Source organism: Coregonus clupeaformis, chromosome 8 (genome assembly GCF_020615455.1).
Source record: "Coregonus clupeaformis isolate EN_2021a chromosome 8, ASM2061545v1, whole genome shotgun sequence".
In the NCBI taxonomy this organism is placed as follows: domain Eukaryota; kingdom Metazoa; phylum Chordata; class Actinopteri; order Salmoniformes; family Salmonidae; genus Coregonus; species Coregonus clupeaformis.
Window position 1 is genome coordinate 50270889 of NC_059199.1, and position 19833 is coordinate 50290721.

The following is a 19833-nucleotide window of genomic DNA, read 5'->3' on the forward strand; positions in this document are numbered from 1 at the left end:
CTGGTGTCCCAGGTCTGAATTAGCCCCTGATTAGAAGGAGAGGATGAAAAACAGAGGTGTTTCGGCCCTACAGGACCAGAATTGAAGAACCCTGCCATACACTATTACACAGACTTTGATATTACCAACCGCAATTGATATGGTGAAAACAACCTCCAAAGTCAGATAACACTGTTAAAGGAAGAATTTATACAATTGAAAGCAATCAAGAGGAAACTCCCCAGCTTACAGTGCCTGCCGCTGAAAAACATCCCCACAGCATGATGCCATGACACCATGTTTCACCGTAGGGACGGGGCCAGGTTTCCTTCAGACGTGACGCTTGGCATTCAGGCCAAAGAGTTCAATCTTGGTTTCATCAGACCAGAGAATCTTGTTTCTCATGGTCTGAGAGTCTTTAGGTGCCTTTTGGCAAACTCCAAGCAGGCTGTCATGTGCCTTTTACTGAGGAGTGGCTTCTGTCTGGCCACTCCACCATAAAGGCCTAATTGGTGGAGTGCTGCAGAGATGGTTGTCCTTCTGGAAGGTTCTCCCATCTCCACAGAGGAACTTTGGAGCTCTGTCAGAGTGACCATCGGGTTCTTGGCCCTTCTCCCCCGATTGCTCAGTTTGGCTGGGCGGCCAGCTCTAGGAAGAGTCTTGGTGGTTCCAAACGTCTTCCATTTAAGAATGATTGAGGCCACTGTATTCTTGGGGACCTTCAATGCTGCATAATGTTTTTGGTACCCTTCCCCAGATCTGTGCCTCGACACAATCCTGTGTCAGAGCTCTATGGGCAATTCGTTCGACCTCATGGCTTGGATTTTGCTCTGACATGCACTGTCAACTGTGGGACCTTATATAGACAGGTGTGTGCCTTTCCAAATCATGTCCAATCAATTGAATTTACCACAGGTGGACTCCAATCAAGTTGTAGAAACATCTCATGGATGATCAATGGAAACAGGATGCACCTGTGCTCAATTTCGAGTCTCATAGCAAAGGGTCTGAATACTTATGTAAATAAGGTATTTCTGTTTTTTGTTTTTAATACATTTGCAAAAATGTCTAAAAACCTGTTTTCACTTTGTCATTATGGGGTATTGTGTGTAGATTGCTGAGGAAATTGTTTTATTTAATCCATTTTAGAATAAGGCTGTAACGTAACAAAATGTGGAAAAAGTCAAGGGGTCTGTAACTTCGATTGTAAACTATATCAAACCACATCCATGGATTTAATGTGCAGGGGAAATACAAAAACCTTCTACAGATGAGTGACCAAATCAGTGGATCCAGAGGAAATAACTCTTTAGTCTTTCAAAAGCAAACCATGCTCTCGTCTGCATTAAAACCAAATATCGATCCAGGTTGGATGTGACAGCAGGGATGAGCACTGTCTGTGCATCTTGACCACTGTCGACCACGCCCCCTGACTTTGAGACGCTCCGACCCGACATTCATCAAGCACACCCATCTCATTAGCGATGGTGAGTTAAGAGACATTATGTCAGACTAATTTGCAATTGACTGTCATAGCCTCACATTAAAAGTATGTGATGGTGAGTTGAGAAGACAATCAGAAATACTGTTAGAATGTTTTTCAATTGACTGCCATAGCCCCAAATAAAAATAGTAAACATTGGCTGTTAATTACATAATTTTTTTCACATGGTTGGGGTCACGAGAATTTTTAGATATCAAAATAGGGTTGTGGGCCAAAAAAGTTTGGTAATCCCTGGGTTAGACTTTTAGCCGTGTAATTACCAGACTGATTAACGAACCATTCATGTAAGATTGCGAGTCTTGGTTAGACATGAGAACAACTTTAGAAATTTGAAATGAAAAGAAAAAGCCTCTTGTTCATTCTCTTTTTCAGAACTCTCAGCAGGAGTTACGCATTTTCTATCATGTTTAATGACAAAGGCATTCAAACTTCCATACTCACCAATACACAAATGACAAACTCCATTCAGAAAAATACAACAAATAGCAACATTTTGGTCTTATGTCTTTGTAACGAGAAAAAAACCAAACAACAAAGATGTCCAAGCAGTGCACATCATCTTGACACCTGACACATATCAGGCCTAAATGTAAAGCAAAAAAATACAAATAAAAGTAAAGGGCTTTTCACACTGCACATTCTTAGCACAACACTAGTCCATTAAGGGCTAGTTTACACTTCTTTCACACTAGTATTCCCACGGGGGGCCAGTATAAAAAAAATATATGTATAAGATATGAGCGTCTGCTAAATGACTAAAATGTAAATGTAAATGTAGTATGTGTAAACCCTTGGCTGAATACAGAGTGAATGTTATAACCGTTATAACTGTCTAAACTGTGTTATAACAGTGTTATAACTGTTGGGATTCATTGATGCTAAATCTGCAGTGTCTTCATGGTCCTGGCCACGGTGTCTGAGTTCCAGCGTGCTGCGTCCCACCCCAGGAACCACCCTGTGAAGGTGGGGGGCTCATGACCCTGCTTCACCATCACTATGGAGGTCCTCTTATCCCTACCCCCCGGATCCGTCTCTATGTATGTCTTGGCTGTAAGGAAGGGAGCACATAGACACTGTCAATCAATGGGATAAACCATAGAAAAGAGTGTGTTCACACCTCAAATACACTGAGTGTACAAAACATTAGGAACACCTTCCTAATATTGAGTTGCCCCGCCTTTTGCCCTCAGAACAGCCTCAATTCAATTCTACAAGGTGTTGAAAGCGTTCCACTGGAATGCTGGCCCTTGTTGACTCCAATGCTTCCCACAGATGTTTCAAGTTGGCTGGATGTCCTTTGAGTGGTGGACCATTCTAGATACACACGGGAAACTGTTGAGCGTGGAAAACCCAGCAGCGTTGCAATTCTTGACACAAAACGGTGTGCCTGGCACCTACTACCATATCCTGTTCAAAGGCACTTAAATCTTCTGTCTTGCCTCTCTGAATGGCAAACATACACAAGCAATGTCTCAATGCTTAAAAATCCTTCTTTAACCTCTCTCCTCCCCTTCATCTACACTGATTGAAGTGGATTTAACAAGTGACATCAATAAGGGATCATAGCTTTCACTGGGATTCACTTGGTCAGTCTTTGTCATGGAAAGAGCAGGTGTTCCTAATGTTTTGTACACTCAGTGTATATTAAAAGGTATATACTGAATGTATATATATATATATAAATTATACATAAAAGTGAAGGGTCTGAATATAAATATATATATATATATATATATATATATATATATATATATATATATATATATATATATATATATATACATATATATATATATATATACACTGCTCAAAGAAATAAAGGGAACACTAAAATAACACATCCCAGATCTGAATGAATGAAATAATCTTATTAAATACTTTTTTCTTTACATAGTTGAATGTGCTGACAACAAAATCACACAAAAATTATCAATGGAAATCAAATTTATCAACCCATGCAGGTCTGGATTTGGAGTCACCCTCAAAATTAAAGTGGAAAACCACACTACAGGCTGAACCAACTTTGATGTAATGTCCTTAAAACAAGTCAAAATGAGGCTCAGTAGTGTGTGTGGCCTCCACGTGCCTGTATGACCTCCCTACAACACCTGGGCATGCTCCAGATGAGGTGGCGGATGGTCTCCTGAGGGATCTCCTCCCAGACCTGAAATAAAGCATCCGCCAACTCCTGGACAGTCTGTGGTGCAACGTGGCGTTGGTGGATGGCGCGAGACATGATGTCCCAGATGTGCTCAATTGGATTCAGGTCTGGGGAACGGGCGGGCCAGTCCATAGCATCAATGCCTTCCTCTTGCAGGAACTGCTGACACACTCCAGCCACATGAGGTCTAGCATTGTCTTGCATTAGGAGGAACCCAGGGCAACCGCACCAGCATATGGTCTCACAAGGGGTCTGAGGATCTCATCTCGGTACCTAATGGCAGTCAGGCTACCTCTGGCAAGCACATGGAGGGCTGTGCGGCCCCCCAAAGAAATGCCACCCCACACCATGACTGACCCACCACCAAACCGGTCATGCTGGAGGATGTTGCAGGCAGCAGAACGTTCTCCACGGCGTCTCCAGACTCTGTCACGTCTGTCACGTGCTCAGTGTGAACCTGCTTTCATCTGTGAAGAGCAGAGGGCGCCAGTAGCGAATTTGCCAATCTTGCTGTTCTCTGGCAAATGCCAAACGTCCTGCAAGGTGTTGGGCTGTAAGCACAACCCCCACCTGTGGACGTCGGGCCCTCATACCACCCTCATGGAGTCTGTTTCTGACCGTTTGAGCAGACACATGCACATTTGTGGCCTGCTGGAGGTCATTTTGCAGGGCTCTGGCAGTGCTCCTCCTGCTCCTCCTTGCACAAAGGCGGAGGTAGCAGTCCTGCTGCTGGGTTGTTGCCCTCCTACGGCCTCCTCCACGTCTCCTGATGTACTGGCCTGTCTCCTGGTAGCGCCTCCATGCTCTGGACACTACGCTGACAGACACAGCAAACCTTATTGCCACAACTCGCATTGATGTGCCATCCTGGATGAGCTGCACTGCCTGAGCCACTTGTGTGGGTTGTAGACTCCGTCTCTTGCTACCACTAGAGTGAAAGCACCGCCAGCATTCAAAAGTGACCAAAACATCAGCCAGGAAGCATAGGAACTAAGAAGTGGTCTGTGGTCACCACCTGCAAAACCAGTCCTTTATTGGGGGTGTCTTGCTAATTGCCTATAATTTCCACCTGTTGTCTATTCCATTTGCACAACAGCATGTGACATTTATTGTCAATCAGTGTTGCTTCCTAAGTGGACAGTTTGATTTTACAGAAGTGTGATTGACTTGGAGTTACATTGTGTTGTTTAAGTGTTCCCTTTATTTTTTTGAGAAGTGTATATACAGTACCAGTCAAAAGTTTGGACACACCTACTCATTCAAGGGTTTTTCTTAATTTTTACTATTTTTTACATTGTATATTAATAGTGAAGACATCAAAACTATGACAGAACACATATGGAATCATTTAGTAACCAAAGAAGTGTTAAACAAATCAAAATATATTTTATATTTGAGATTCTTCAAATAGCCACCCTTTGCCTTGATGACAGCTTTGCACACTCTTGGCATTCTCTCAACCAGCTTCACCTGGAATGCTTTTCCAACAGTCTTGAAGGAGTTCCCTCATATGCTGAGCACTTTTTGGCTGCTTTTACTTCAGTCTGCGGTCCCGACTCATCACAAACCATCTCAATTTGGTTGAGGTCGGGGGATTGTGGAGGCCAGGTCATCTGATGTAGCACTCCATCACTCTCCTTCTTGGTAAAATAGCCCTTACACAGCCAGGAGGTGTGTTGGGTCATTGTCCTGTTGAAAAACAAATGATAGTCCCACTAAGCCCAAACCAGATGGGACGGCATATCGCTGCAGAATGCTGTGGTAGCCATGCTGGTTAAGTGTGCCTTGAATTCTAAATAAATCACAGACAGTGTCACCAGCAAAGCAACCCCACACCATAACACCTCCTCCTCCATGCTTTACGGTGGGAAATACACATGCGGAGTTCATCCATTCACCCACACCGTGTCTCACAAAGACTCTGCGGTTGGAACAAAAAATCTCCAATTTGGATTCCAGACCAAAGGACAAATTTCCACCGGTCTAATGTCCATTGCTCGTGTTTCTTGGCCCAAGCAAGTCTCTTCTTATTATTGGTGTCCTTTAGTAGTGGTTTCTTTGCAGCAATTCGACCATGAAGGCCTGATTCACACAGTCTCCTCTGAACAGTTGATGTTGAGATGTGTCTGTTACTTGAACTCTGTGAAGCATTTATTTGGGCTGCAATTTCTGAGGCTGGTAAGTCTAATTAACTTATCCTCTGCAGCAGAGGTAACTCTGGGTCTTCCATTCCTGTGGCGGTCCTCATGAGAGGCAGTTTCATCATAGCGCTTGATGGTTTTTGTGACTGCACTTGAAGAAACTTTCAAAGTTGTTGAAATGTTCCGTATTGACTGACCTTCATGTCTTAAAGTAATGATGGACTGTTGTTTCTCTTTCTTATTTGAGCTGTTCTTGCCATAATATGGACTTGGTCTTTTACCAAATAGGGCTATCTTCCGTATACCTCCCCTACCTTGTCACAACACAACTGATTGGCTGAAATGCATTAAGAAGGAAAGAAATTCCACAAATTAACTTTTAAGAAGGCACATCTGTTAATTGAAATGCATTCCAGGTGACTACCTCATGAAGCTGGATGAGAGAATGCCAAGAGTGTGCAAATCTGTCATCAAGGCAAAGGGTGGCTATTTGAAGAATCTCAAATATTAAATATATTTTGATTAGTTTAACACTTTTTTGGTTACTACATGATTCCATATGTGTTATTTCATAGTTTTGATGTCTTCACTATTATTCTACAATGTAGAAAATAGTAAAAATAAAGAAAAACCCTTGAATGAGTAGGTGTTCTAAAACTTTTTACGGGTAGTGTAAACTATACATTAAACTTACTTTACCAAAAATAAATTACTCCCCACACACACAAGGCAAGGACCATAACTCACCGGATTTTACAGATTCAGTTCTCTCAACTTCATTGGCATCTTTGCCAATCCAGACAAACACCTATCATAAAACATTAACATCAATATAGTGCAACCTCCATAGAGGTAAAAATGGGCTGAACATTTTAATTTGGGGATGTGTAACAAGCTCCATACGTGATCCCAGATGTCCAACAGCATCACGTCATCCTCTGCCAGGTCCTCCTGACTGAACTCTCCTGGAACCTCCTCAATCTGCAGAGAGTATTTTTAATCTATTTGTGTGTGTGTGTGTGTGTGTGCGAGCGTGCGTGTGTGTGGTACTCACTATGAACCTGCCAGTCTTGTTGGAGCAGGCGAACAGACGAGGTTGTTGAGTGAGGCTCTTACTCTCCAATCTCTCTGATGTCTGGTACTCCTTCTTCCCCCCTAATGCTGCCCAGAGGTCCGCTACAACCAAACATAACAAATCTGCTTGAGTTTCTGTGCATCTTGAATTGGTGATATACATTTTAGGACTAAAAACCTCAATCTGCCTTGAGACTTTCCTTGTCTCAGTGTGTCCTCTGGTGACTGTCCTGAGTACTACATCACATCATTATTACGGCGCCATATCAAGGTCCATATTCATAAAGCTTCTCAGAGTAGGAGTACTAGATTAGCACTCCTCCCCTGAGACGCTTTCTGAATATGGGCCAGGCCAAGGAATCTGTATGATATTCTCACCTGGTTCCTGTCCCTCTACGATGCGTTGTGTCTGACACATCAGCACCTGACTCAGGTACTGGGCCCCCTGCTCCTCGTCCTCGCTGGCGCCCTTACCCACCCACAGGTAGCTCCCCCCCGCGGGCAGCTTCAGCAGGTAGGCATCATTAGAGTTCAGGCTGCCAGCCTCCGCCTCCACCTGCCACAACACACACACACACAACAGACTAAAAGCTGAGGAAAGGCTGACCTCCATCTAGATGACAGGAAACGACAAATGAGCATCATAAATGCCAATGCAAAAAACTGTAATTTAGCATAATCGGTGCATAAACCCTCTTCAGAAGATAGTGTATAAACTGCATTTATGAGTGTTTACCTTCCATCACTGCCAATGAAACAACCATAGGTGTGTGTCTGTGTGGGAGAACATTCTAACCTCTGCGACGCGTGTGATGGTGCCCAGGTTACGTCGGACCTGGAACAGGCGTGTGGGGGCCGCAGGTGCCTGGCCTCCGATGCGTGAGGTACCACTCTTGTACACGATGAGGGGCTTGGCTTTGAACAGACTCAGGAGATGGGCAGGCTCTTTTCCTTGGGACACTCTCACCTAGGAAACCAAAAGAGATTATTAACGCATATCCAATTTGGTACAGGAGCTCATGGATAGCAAAGCCATCGCTGGAGGGTCAGGTAGAGACCTATGCTATAGACAATCACTAGGTGGCACTATAACACATATACAGTGGGAGATTCTCATTTGGTCAAAAAGACCGTCCTCTCCTCGACTACTCCGTCCTCTCTCCTCTGTGACCCAGAAACCGATAAGTGGTCGAGGGGAGTGTCAATTAGTTAGTAGGTAAACGAAGGAGTCTGCTCCCCTCCTCAATTACCTACTTCGACAGAGGATGCACAAGAGTATCCTTGCAGCGTCTAGCACAGAAGTGTTTTACAATAAGCCACACCCCCTTTGAATCAGCTATTGTTTTCTTGAAGGAGAAAAGCATGCATACATTTCAAAACAATACTCTACTTAATGTTTATCTATAAAATGTCTGCCCCAACTAGCTAAAAAATGTTGGATCACTTTACACATTTATTTTGGGAATCCACCCCTGTAAACATAATTTTAAGAGCCATCTGCATTTTTGTCAAAAAAAATGTATTGACATAGGCTTGTTCTGTTCACTGTTCTCTACCTACTGTATATAGTACTCTAAATACCCCAATTCATGATGTTAAGTTTAAAATAATACAATATCAAAATTGCTGACACCATTCAATCCAATGAGGGTTTGGAACTTTAAAACCAATAATCTTTTTGCAGATAGAACCTTATAGACCTAAACTATTGATTTGCCTGATGATGCACGAGTGGAGAAGAAGAGTCTCATTTCATACAAGTGCATTTCCATGTTTCCTCTCAACCCCTCCATGTCGATTACCTTTTGAACTTTTTCAAAAAGAGGAAAGGACAGGGGAGTTAGTAAAACCAATTGAGAATCTCCCAGTGTGTCTCTACAAGCAGCACCCTTGGCTCAGTTGGTCATAATTCATTAAATCAGATTAAGAGATGCCAACTTCACATACAGAGAAAAGATTCCGTCATGCCCCATAGGCATGGAAAGTAAACCCTGAAGGGATTTAATACAAAGTAGGCTGGAGAGAATAACCTCCTCTAGTATCACACTTTACAACTGTGATATATTTAAAAAATGATTTATAAACTTTACACCGTTTTTAGACGTTTACACCGAGGCCTGACCCCCTGCTCCAACCTCTTCAACCTCAGTGTGTGTGTGGGTGTCTTTCGGAGGGGTTGGGATAAAGCAGAACATGTATTTCCATTGGACATTCATAGACATTGGACAATAAGAGATCCTCATCTTAATTTGAGTTAGTCTTACCTGAACTGCGTTCCCTCCCAGAGAGCGATCCAGCTCCACAGTTAGGAAGGCTGAAGCTGTGAGCTCATCTAGAGTGCTGCTAGCCCCCTGCCTGCCACAAGAAGTATAGGGATCAATCAATCCAGCTCCCCCCCACCCACCCATCCAACCAACCAATCAACCAACCAACCAATCAACCGATCAACCAATCAATCAACCAATACATCTAATTGAAAATATACAGGTCTACCAGACTCACCAAGTGTAGATGATCTGTCCTCTCTTATATGTATAGAGGATGATGTAACAGTCTCCTCCATAGAATTGGCCATACGTCTTTGGGTCGACTGGGACTCGACCACTGGTCTCCACTCTGAAGATCTGGAACATGAAACTGGCTATTTTACTATCATTTGTTTACAATCCATGTGATTGGGATTGTCAGTAGAATAAAACACCTGACTCATTTAACATTAGCATATTTGATTATTCACTCCTTGTAACGCTTGCGTAATGAGGAACCATGCCTGATACCTGAAGGCCTGTGTTAGCGCCCCGATCTATTGCTTAGACCTTAGCTCAGTGGGCTACCAAAGTCTTGTGGCGGTAACACTTGGTCCTATACCTGAGTGTCCCCTGTGCTGTCGTCCACCATGTTATACTGGGCTGCCATGCTCTGGGACTCATGGAGCTTGGAGGCGTCGAACTCCACCTGATGTATCTTAGCGATCCTCTCAGTCACAAAGACCTTCCCTAACCCCTCGCTCTGGTTCTTATCCCTCCACCCCTGGAAGAACTGCTTGAAGATAGGAGTCTCCCCACCCTCTGGGAGTACCTGGATCTGGCGATAAAGAGGAGTTGTTTCTATGAACGTCAGTCCTGATCAGTTTAGCAGGACATGAACTGACATGATATTTAAGTCACGAGTTGATCCAACCAAATGATCCAAACATAGCAATTATGACTGATGCTAGATGGATGATAATGAGCATGAACCTGTGTGTTAGGTGGGTAGCCCATCTGCTGGATGAAGCCCTCAGCAGTCTTCATGGCAGTCTTCCTCTCGCTTGGGTTGGCGTTACGGCCTTTATGGGTGATGATGGATGATTCATGCAGAAGAAGAGGTACAAAAAAGATGGGAGGTATAGAAGGATGAGGGGATGAATTTAGATTGTTTGTCAAGATAAAGATGTTAAGCAGTTTAAATATCTACCTTTCCAGACGAAGATCATCTTGCTCTTCCCGTGGTCCAGGATGAAACACTCGTCAGACAGCAGATGGCTCTGAGAGAACGGGTTCTCCTCTGAGACCAGGGTCACCTGCATCGCTCCGGACGCATCAGATACCTGGAAGGAACAACAACGAGATGAGTTTGAATGTGTGTATGTGGTGTGTGTGGTGTGTGTATGTGTGTGTGTGGTGTGTGTGTGTGTATGTGGTGTGTGTGTGTGTGTGGTGTGTGTGTGTGTATGTGTGTGTGTGTCTGTGTGTGTGTGTGTGTGTGTGTGTGTATGTGGTGTGTGTGTGTGTGTGTGTGTGTGTGTGTGTGTGTGTGTGTGTGTATGTGTGTGTGTATGTGTGTGGTGTGTGTGTGTGCATGTGTATATATGTGTGTAAGAGTGTGACCATACCATGTAGAGTTTGGCCATCTTCCTGTTGGAGATATCTGCCACCATATCATCATTGTCATCACCTTCTGGTAGATCTGGCTTGTTGCCAAGCACCTGATAGGGTTGACAGGTAAAAACACAAATACAAAAACCAGGAAGATAAGTCACAGTGACTTGTGTTAATAGAGATAGAAACATGATGGCACACAAAAGTAGATTATTTAACTGTCATACAGTTTTGCAACTAATTTAAAACACTAGACTAGGGAATAAAAGTTAAATATTGTGTTGAATTAGCCTCTGTCACCTCAGTTAACACAGATGGCTCGCTCCCTTCCTCCACGACAAAGATATAATGGTGTGTCAAGGAAGGAAGCTGGTGTTACAGATCAGTAGTCTTGACTTGCATGGTTCCATAGTTCCACCACAACAGCTGAACAACAATGTTTCTACAGTACTCTACCTTAAACTGACAGTACTTTCAGGTAGTGTGTACTCTGAGACAGCTGAACAGAGTAGTTACTCAAAGGTTAGTGAAAAGGCTTGATCGTTTTCCAGAGTGGCTATAGTCCTGATAGGAAGGGAAAACATCACCGTCCCATGATGTGTGCAACGATGACTGATTTAGTTTCCGACCTCTGCCTGAAATGACCTTATCTCAGAATCTGAGAATTATCCAGGAAGCGTCAGAATATGTCAACCCTTTAACCAGATAATCACTTTTGTTGAATTAGCATCTGTCACCTCAGTTAACTCAGACGGCTCGCTCCCTTCCTCCACGACAACCAGCTTTGCTCGGCCATTCCTCTCGTTGTCACGGATACCGGCAGCCACCTGCGCTGCCTTCAGGAGCTCAAACTTGTTGCACTCTGAACCGCACCACTGGTAGATAACCTAGAGACAGGTAACATATATGGTTCAGTTGAAAAGAGGGTTGTTGCACATTTTATGAAGTTCCAGGTGCATAAAGGCTTTAGCTTCGAGGGCTAACTAACAAAATCTTGTGGCAAGCCGACGACCCCGGTTCAAACCCAGTGGGTCACTGTTGTGTGGCAATACATCCTGATTTCTGGCAATATTCAAACAGGAGTGAACAGTATAGCTTTTGGATTTAATTTGGTAAACATTAGAATACCTTGTATATCAAATGAGCTTGATACATACACCCACCTTAAGTCAACATACCGTAGGCCTACATTGTTTTGGACTTAAGACAATAACAGACCTTCATGCCGAACAGACAATATTTGTGTTTCAGCAGAATTTGAAGTTTGTTTACAGAGTCAAGTGTAGACAATGAGTCGGGTTTCTCAGGAAAGTTACAGTCAAACAAATGAACTGTTCTTACAGGGCCACTGAGTGCACTACCATATGTGCCATAAAAGTCTGGACCTCTTGGCAGAGGCAGTGTTACCACCATAGACACTATATCATTGATACATGTTCTATATCTATATGGTAAACTCTCACATAGAGGGAGGCCAAAGTACAATCTACCGATCCATCGATGACTCAATCAGTCAATCAGTAGATCAATCAATGAATCTAAACATACTGCTCCCAGGTCCACGATGAAACAGTCCCCTCTGTTGAAGCTGGACCAGTTGAGGGTGACCTCGGTTGCCCTGACGACGCGGCGACCTTTGATGTGGAATAGTCTCCGAGCTGACAGGTCGTTGGTGACCACGTGATGGAACCCAGAGGCCACGCCTCCGGCCTAGAATAGAACAGGATAGAATAGAATAAAATAGAGTAGAATAGAAAAGAGTCGATTAGGATAGAACAGAATACTTTATTGCCTTCAAGAGGGAATTTGTCTTGCTCAGTTTAAAAGCAATTCAAGACGCAGATGTACATACGTAGTATACATCACATACAAAACAAGGTACACAGTTACGTAGTACCCAACACAAACATCCCTGAAACAACATATAAAAGGCAATGTCAGGGCCTATGAGTACCCTGTGAGGTTGAACAAGGGTAGCGTGTCAAGTAGTAAAATCAAGAAAGGTTCAGGACCAAGAAAACAAACAACGTGTGGAACACATAACTGTTTTCCTTTTCCCTCTACACCAAGTTCCTTTTCCATCCCATGAGTCACTGTTGCTGCCCATGGTCAGGGCCAAACAAAACGTTACAACAAGCGTTTATTTAATAGCACACCTAGCATATGATGCCCAGGGCCTGAAATGTGAAATGTGGCAAATGCAATGAATGTTCACTGCTAAAAATAAGGGTGCTTTCTGGTTCAATATAACACCATATATTCTAGTAGTAAATAGCAGTAAGACAGATAAAGGAACAAATCTAATATTAGTGAAATAAACGGAAATAAAATGCATCAGTAAGACAATACCGTACTTTGTATGTGATGCCTCCCTTGAAGTATCGTGTGAAGGCAGTGGACTCGAACCCCTGCAGTTCTCGGTACTGGACAGGCTTCCCTCCTAGAAAATCATCCAGCTGAACAGTAAAGATAGCCGCTGCCGTGCTCTCATCCTGGCTGCACTCCTTCCCTGAGGAGAGAGCATGAGTGGTACAGTACTTAAATACAATATGATAAATGTTAGTATGAAATGAGAGAGTATTCAAGTTTAGACAGAGAAACTTTAGCACAACTTTAGCACAGACTGCCTGGTTGATGTTATCACTCTGATGCTCATAGTATGCTTTATTGTAAAACTGTGTGGCGTGTGTCTTTTTTGTTCACATCTTTTTTGTCACCCTTGTAGACATATCTTGGCAACAATAATCTCACTGGTGTTGCAGTCAACAAATGTTCGCTCTGAAACAGAATCTACCAGCCTTGCATGTTGCCATTGTAAATGTATGGGTGGCTGCACACCACTACAGAGGTTTAACAACAGGAGCTGGAACCCTGTTAGTGATACCTTGTAGGCCTGATGAGGTAAGTAAACAGTCCAAGTCATACCTGCTATTTTGGTGTGACTAACCTACAGTAGTTAAACATTAGTCTACAGCATGAGGCCATTCTAATTTAATGGGTGACTGAATGAAGGAACTGAGGAAGAAATGTAAGCCCATAGCAGCAAGCAAAATGGGAAGGAAACCCATTGGAGGTCCATTAGTGTCTTTACTGGTTAATGATTCATGATGATGATGAGGGAATGAGGGAGGAGAGGAAGGACAACATAACATCTTAGTGGTGCTATTGATGTTTGTATTCAGATGGGAGTTGGTGAGTGCGGAGAGAGAGAGGAGGAGGAGAGAGAGAGAGAGAGATAGAGAGAGTGAGATAATGATCTAATTATGTGTCAAGGAAGGAAGCTGGTGTTACAGACTTGTATGGTTCCATAGTTCCACCACAACAGCTGAACAACAATGTTTCTACAGTACTCTACCTTAAACTTACAGTACTTTCAGGTAGTGTATACTCTGAGACAGCTGAACAGAGTAGTTACTCAAAGGTTAATGAAAAGGCTTGATCGTTTTCCAGAGTGGCTATAGTCCTGATAGGAAGGGAAAACATAATTGTCCCATGATGTGTGCAATGATGACTGATATAGTGTACAACCTCTGCCTGGAATGACCTTATCTCAGAATCTTAAAATCTGAGAATTATCCAGGAAGCGTGAGGATATGTCAACTCGCCCGACCTTTAACCAGATAATACTTTTGTTTCCTACTTCAGGCAAAAAAATTGTTTTCAGCTCAGCTGATGACAAGATTGGCTGACTTGCTTCTACTTTACTTCTGTCTACAGTAACAGACAACAGCACCTCGAGACCTCACACAGTTGTGAAATGACAGTGACACTACTATGGGGGACAACAACACATACAATACATACACTGAGTATACAAAACATTAAGAACTGCTCTTCCCATAACATAGACTGACCAGGTGAATCCAGCTGAAAGCTATGATCCCTTATTGAGGTCACATGTTAAATCCACTTCAATCAGTGTAGATGAAGGGGAGGAGACAGGTTAAAGAAGGATTTTTAAGCCTTGAGACAATTGAGACATGGATTGTGTATGTGTGCCATTCAGAGGGTGAATGGGCAAGACAAAACATTTATCTGAATATTAACTGAAACACAAGCAAAACCATCTCTCTTGTTCAGTCTTGTATGTACAATCTGTTCTTCTCCTATATTAATACATCTACACAAATATGATCCTATGAAGTTAATGTGTTATAACACTGTTAGTACATTATGCCTTTTGATGCTAAGTTGTTTTATTTCTTGCCAATGTATTTATTAATGTTAATGAAAATATTATGAGAATATTATGCCATTGATTTCAGCCTGTAGCTATAAAACTTTAACATCTATGAAGCACTCCCTAAATGTGTTCACATAAATCTCCAATGTTTGATAACCCTCCGTCAGTAAACAAATCATCCAGCATGTGACATCCTGCTGGAACAGCCTGAGGAAACATGCACGAAAGCACACATGAATGCGCGTACGCGCACACACTCACGCACAAACACATACGCACACACACACACACACATACACACACACTGTCACGACTTCTGCCGCGGCTGCCTCCCCTCCTTGTTCGGGCAGGTTTCGGCGTTCGTCGTCACCGGCTTACTAGCTACTGCCGCTCCCATTCTCATCACTCCACTTGTCTTGTCTTGTCAATCACACACACCTGGTGCTCATCCCCTAATTAGTCTGTGTGTTCCCTCTGCCCCCTTGTCTTTGTGAGTGATTGTTCTATGTGGGAGGAGAGTAGCTCGGTTGAGATACTCTCTCATTTATTTTGCCAGGGTTGATTTTCCCCTGTGTCATTACATTTATTGTATTTTCTGAGACTGTGTTTGGTCAGGGAGAATTGTTTCCCCTGTACCTGTTTCGATTGCCATTGTAGGCGCATTGTATGTCTGGAAGGAATAAATCTGCATCCGGTTATTTTACTCCTGCACCTGACTCCGTCCATCATTCACCACAGAATCACTCACCCGCTGATATGGAGTCAGCAGGAGAAGACCGCATGCCTTGAGTCGTGGCAAGGGTCCAGGAGCATTCCACGATGCTGGCCAGCTTGGGGGAAGCGATGGATCGGGTTCTTCAGGTCGTCCAATGCCTGGAGAGGAGAGGACCCGATCTGTCGAGACCAGCTGGCCAACCGGATCCAGCCACCTACAACCCAGCACCCAGAGACTCATTTTGAGCAGATCACCTTTTTGACTATTGAATCTCCTGCTTAACCGGTATTATTAGGTATCCCGTGGTTAGCCCTTCACAACCCCAATTTCTCATGGCCGCAGAGGGTTCTTACGGGGTGGTCGCGAGAGTGTCCGGGTAGGTGTCTAGGTGTTTCCGTTGGTGCAACCAATTCCAACAACAGTGCTACCAATACCAACAACCAATTCCCCCCGAATACCATGATCTGGCGCTCGCGTTTTCCAAGACGCAGGCGACTAAATTACCACCTCATCGGGAGGGAGATTGCGCGATAAACCTTCGGGTAGACACTGTACCTCCCAGGAGTCATGTGTATCCACTGTCGCAGGCTGAAACGGAGGCTATGGAGACATACGTCACCGAGTCCCTGGGCCAGGGGTATATACGTCCCTCCACTTCACCTGCTTCCTCAAGTTTTTTCTTTGTGAAGAAGAAAGATGGCGGTTTACGCCCGTGCATTGATTATCGACCACTGAACAAGGTGACGATACGATTTAGTTATCCTCTTCCCCTCATTCCTTCAGTGATTGAATCAATGCATGGGGCCGCTTCTTCACCAAATTAGATCTCAGGAGTGCCTACAACCTGGTGCGTATTCGGGAAGGGGATGAGTGGAAAACAGCATTCAGCACAACCTCGGGGCATTATGAATACCAGGTGATGCCCTACGGTTTGATGAATGCTCCATCTGTCTTCCAGTCCTTTGTGAACGAGGTGTTTCGGGACATGCTTGGTCTTGGTGTGGTGGTCTACATCGATGACATCCTGGTGTATTCCGCTACGCGCGCCAAGCATGTATCCCTGGTTCGTAAGGTACTGGTCCGACTGCTGGAAAATGACCTTCATGCCAAAGCAAAAAAGTGTGAGTTTTTCCAGCAGTCAGTCTCCTTCCTTGGATACCGCATTACTACCTCAGGTGTGGAGATGGAGGGAGATCGCATTTCAGCCATGCGTAATTGGCAGACTCCAACCACGGTTAAGGAGGTGCAGCGCTTCCTTGGCTTTGCCAACTACTATCGGAGGTTTATCCGGGGCTTTGGCAAGGTCTCAGCTCCCATTACCTCCTTGTTGAAGGGTGGGCCGTCCCGGCTCCGCTGGTCTGCTGAGGCTGACCTGGCCTTCAGTAGACTGCAGGGTCTGTTCACTTCAGCCCTGGTACTGGCCCTCCTCGATCCATCACTACCGTTCGTAGTGGAAGTGGATGCTTCCGAGGTAGGGATAGGCACTGTCCTGTCTCAATGCTCGGGCACACCACCCAAGCTCCGCCCCTGTGCCTTATTTTCTAAGAAGCTCAGCTCGGCGGAGGAGAACTACGGCATTGGTGATCGGGAGCTGCTGGCTGTTGTCCGAGCATTGACCGTGTGGAGGCATTGGCTCGAAGGGGCGAAACACCCTTTCCTCGTCTGGACAGACCACCGTAACCTGGAGTACATCCGGGCAGCGAGGAGGCTGAATCCTCGCCAGGCCAGTTGGGCCCTCTTTTTCACCCGGTTTGATTTCACACTATAATACATTCCGGGTACGAAGAACGTGAAGGCAGACGCACCGTCCCAGCTGTATGACACAGAGGAGAGGCCCAGAGACAACACCCCCATACTCCCAGCCTCCTGCATCGTGGCGCCGGTAGTATGGGCGATGGACGCGGATATAGAGCGGGCATTACGCACAGATCCATCTCCATCTCAGTGTCCAGCTGGGCTGCGGTCCGTGCCTGCTCTTATCCGCGATCGTTTGATCCACTGGGCACACACGTCACCCTCCTCTGGTCACCCAGGTATCGGTCGTACAGTGCGCTGCCTGACTGATAAATACTGGTGGCCTACCTTGGCTAAGGACGTGAGGTTGTACATCTCCTCCTGCTTGGTGTGCACCCAGAGTAAGGCACCAAGTTGCAACCATTACCAGTTCCACAACGACCATGGTCTCATCTAAGTATTGATTTTCTTACTGATCTTCCCCTGTCCCAAGGTAACACCACCATCCTGGTCATTGTGGACCGCTTTTCGAAGTCCTGCCACCTCCTTCCTCTGCCCGGTCTCCCCACAGCCATAAAAACTGTGGAGGATGAGGCCCTGTTTACTCACGTATTCTGGCACTACGGGGTACCAGAGGATATAGTGTCCGACCGAGGTTCCCAGTTCATGTCTAGGGTCTGGAAGGCGTTCATGGATCGCCTGGGGGTCTCGGTCGGCCTGACCTCTGGATTCCACCCCGAGAGTAATGGGCAGGTGGAAAAGGTTAATCAAGATGTGGGTAGGTTCCTGCGGACCTACTGCCAGGACCGGCCGGGGGAGTGGTCAGTGTTCTTGCCATGGGCAGAATATGACCAGAACTTTCTTCGCCACTCCTACACTAACCTAACGCCCTTCGAATGTGTTTTAGGTTACCAACCGGTTCTGGCACCGTGGCACCAGAGCCAGACCGAGGCTCCTGTGGTGGATGACTGGTTTCGGCGCGCGGAGGAGACTTGGGACGCTGCCCACGTTCACCTCCAGCGTGCCGTGCGTCGTCAGAAGGCCAACGCTGACCACCACTGCAGGGAGGCCCCGGTCTTCGTACCGGGGGTTCAGGTCTGGCTCTCGACCCGGAATCTGCCCCTCCGCCTGCCCTGCCAGAAGCTGAGCCCGCGGTTTGTGGGGCCGTTTAAAGCCCTGAGGGGGATAAACGAGGTCACATACAGGTTATTACTTCCCCCTGATTACCGTATTAACCCCTCGTTTCATGTGTCTCTCCTCAGGCCGGTGGTGGTTGGTCCGCTCCAGGAGTCTGAGGTGCGGGAGGTCCCTCCACCTCCTCTGGACATCGAGGGGGCCCGGGTGTACTAGGTCTGTTCCGTCCTGGATTCGAGGCGTCGGGTGGGGGGCCTTCAGTACCTTGTGGAGTGGGAGGGGTACGGTCCGGAGGAACGGTGCTGGGTCCCGGAGAGGGACATCCTCGATCCCTCCCTGTTGCAGGATTTTCACCATCGCCATCCGGCTTGCCCTGCTTTGTGTCCTCCTGGCCGTCCCCGAGGCCGGGGTCGGCGCGCAGCTGGAGCCGCGCGTCAAAGGGGGGGGGTACTGTCACGACTTCCGCCGCGGCTGCCTCCCCTCCTTGTTCGGGCAGGTTTTGGCGTTCGTCGTCACCGGCTTACTAGCTACTGCCGCTCCCATTCTCATCACTCAGCTTGTCTTGTCTTGTCAATCACACACACCTGGTGCTCATCCCCTAATTAGTCTGTGTATAAGTGTTCCCTCTGCCCCCTTGTCTTTGTGAGTGATTGTTCTATGTGGGAGGAGAGTAGCTCGGTTGAGATACTCTCTCATTTATTTTGCCAGGGTTGATTTTCCCCTGTGTCATTACATTTATTGTATTTTCTGAGACTGTGTTTGGTCAGGGAGAATTGTTTCCCCTGTACCTGTTTCGATTGCCGTTGTAGGCGCATTGTATGTCTGGAAGGAATACATCTGCATCCGGTTATTTTACTCCTGCGCCTGACTCTGTCCATCATTCACCACACACACACTCCAACTCACCCAGCCAGTAGTGCAGGTCGTAGAAACAGCTATCCCGCTGTTTGACAGTGTGGAGGACCACGTACGCGTCCCCAACATAGAAGTTCCCGTGCAGGTTCTCAGGCACAGGGCACAGCTCAATCTTCTCTATCCTCCATATCTGGAGACCGGCTACCCTGCCTGCCTTGTCAAACTCCCTGTGGTAGAGCACCATGGTTCCTCTGATTATCTGGTAGCAGAAGGGGGACGGCTGGATGTGGATCCCAGGTGTGGTGAGAGGAGCGTGGGGTGAGAGAGAAGCACAGACTGCTGCTCTGTTCTCTATCTGGTCCTGGGGAGGAGTGAGTCAATAGCAGCAGTGTGCAGGGCTCTAAGTTGGAGGCTGAGAGGGGGTGGGTGTGTCTTAGATGCTGACAAAGTACACACACACACAGTCTGTATGTGGTTTTTACACTTGTTTTCA

The 19833-nt window shown here is 45.7% G+C and overlaps 1 protein-coding gene across 2 annotated transcripts; it reads right to left on the reverse strand.

The window, feature by feature from the left end:
• Window positions 1-1842: 1842 nt before the first annotated feature.
• Window positions 1843-19701, reverse strand: LOC121571900 (adseverin). Of its 2 annotated transcripts, XM_041883684.1 has the most exons (16): window positions 19392-19701; window positions 13074-13228; window positions 12268-12429; window positions 11457-11606; window positions 10734-10826; window positions 10316-10448; window positions 10099-10187; window positions 9728-9943; window positions 9362-9483; window positions 9124-9214; window positions 7656-7826; window positions 7238-7415; window positions 6840-6961; window positions 6689-6766; window positions 6533-6593; window positions 1843-2531 (listed from the first exon to the last, which is right to left on the reverse strand). In XM_041883684.1, the coding sequence occupies exons 1-16, from the start codon at window positions 19582-19584 to the stop codon at window positions 2362-2364; spliced, it is 2184 nt and encodes a 727-aa protein (XP_041739618.1). In that variant the 5' UTR covers window positions 19585-19701; the 3' UTR covers window positions 1843-2361. The 2 variants fall into 2 exon arrangements, with proteins under 2 accessions (XP_041739618.1, XP_041739619.1); XM_041883685.1 differs by lacking the exons at window positions 11457-11606; window positions 12268-12429; window positions 13074-13228; window positions 19392-19701 and adding an exon at window positions 11020-11094.
• Window positions 19702-19833: the final 132 nt, after the last annotated feature.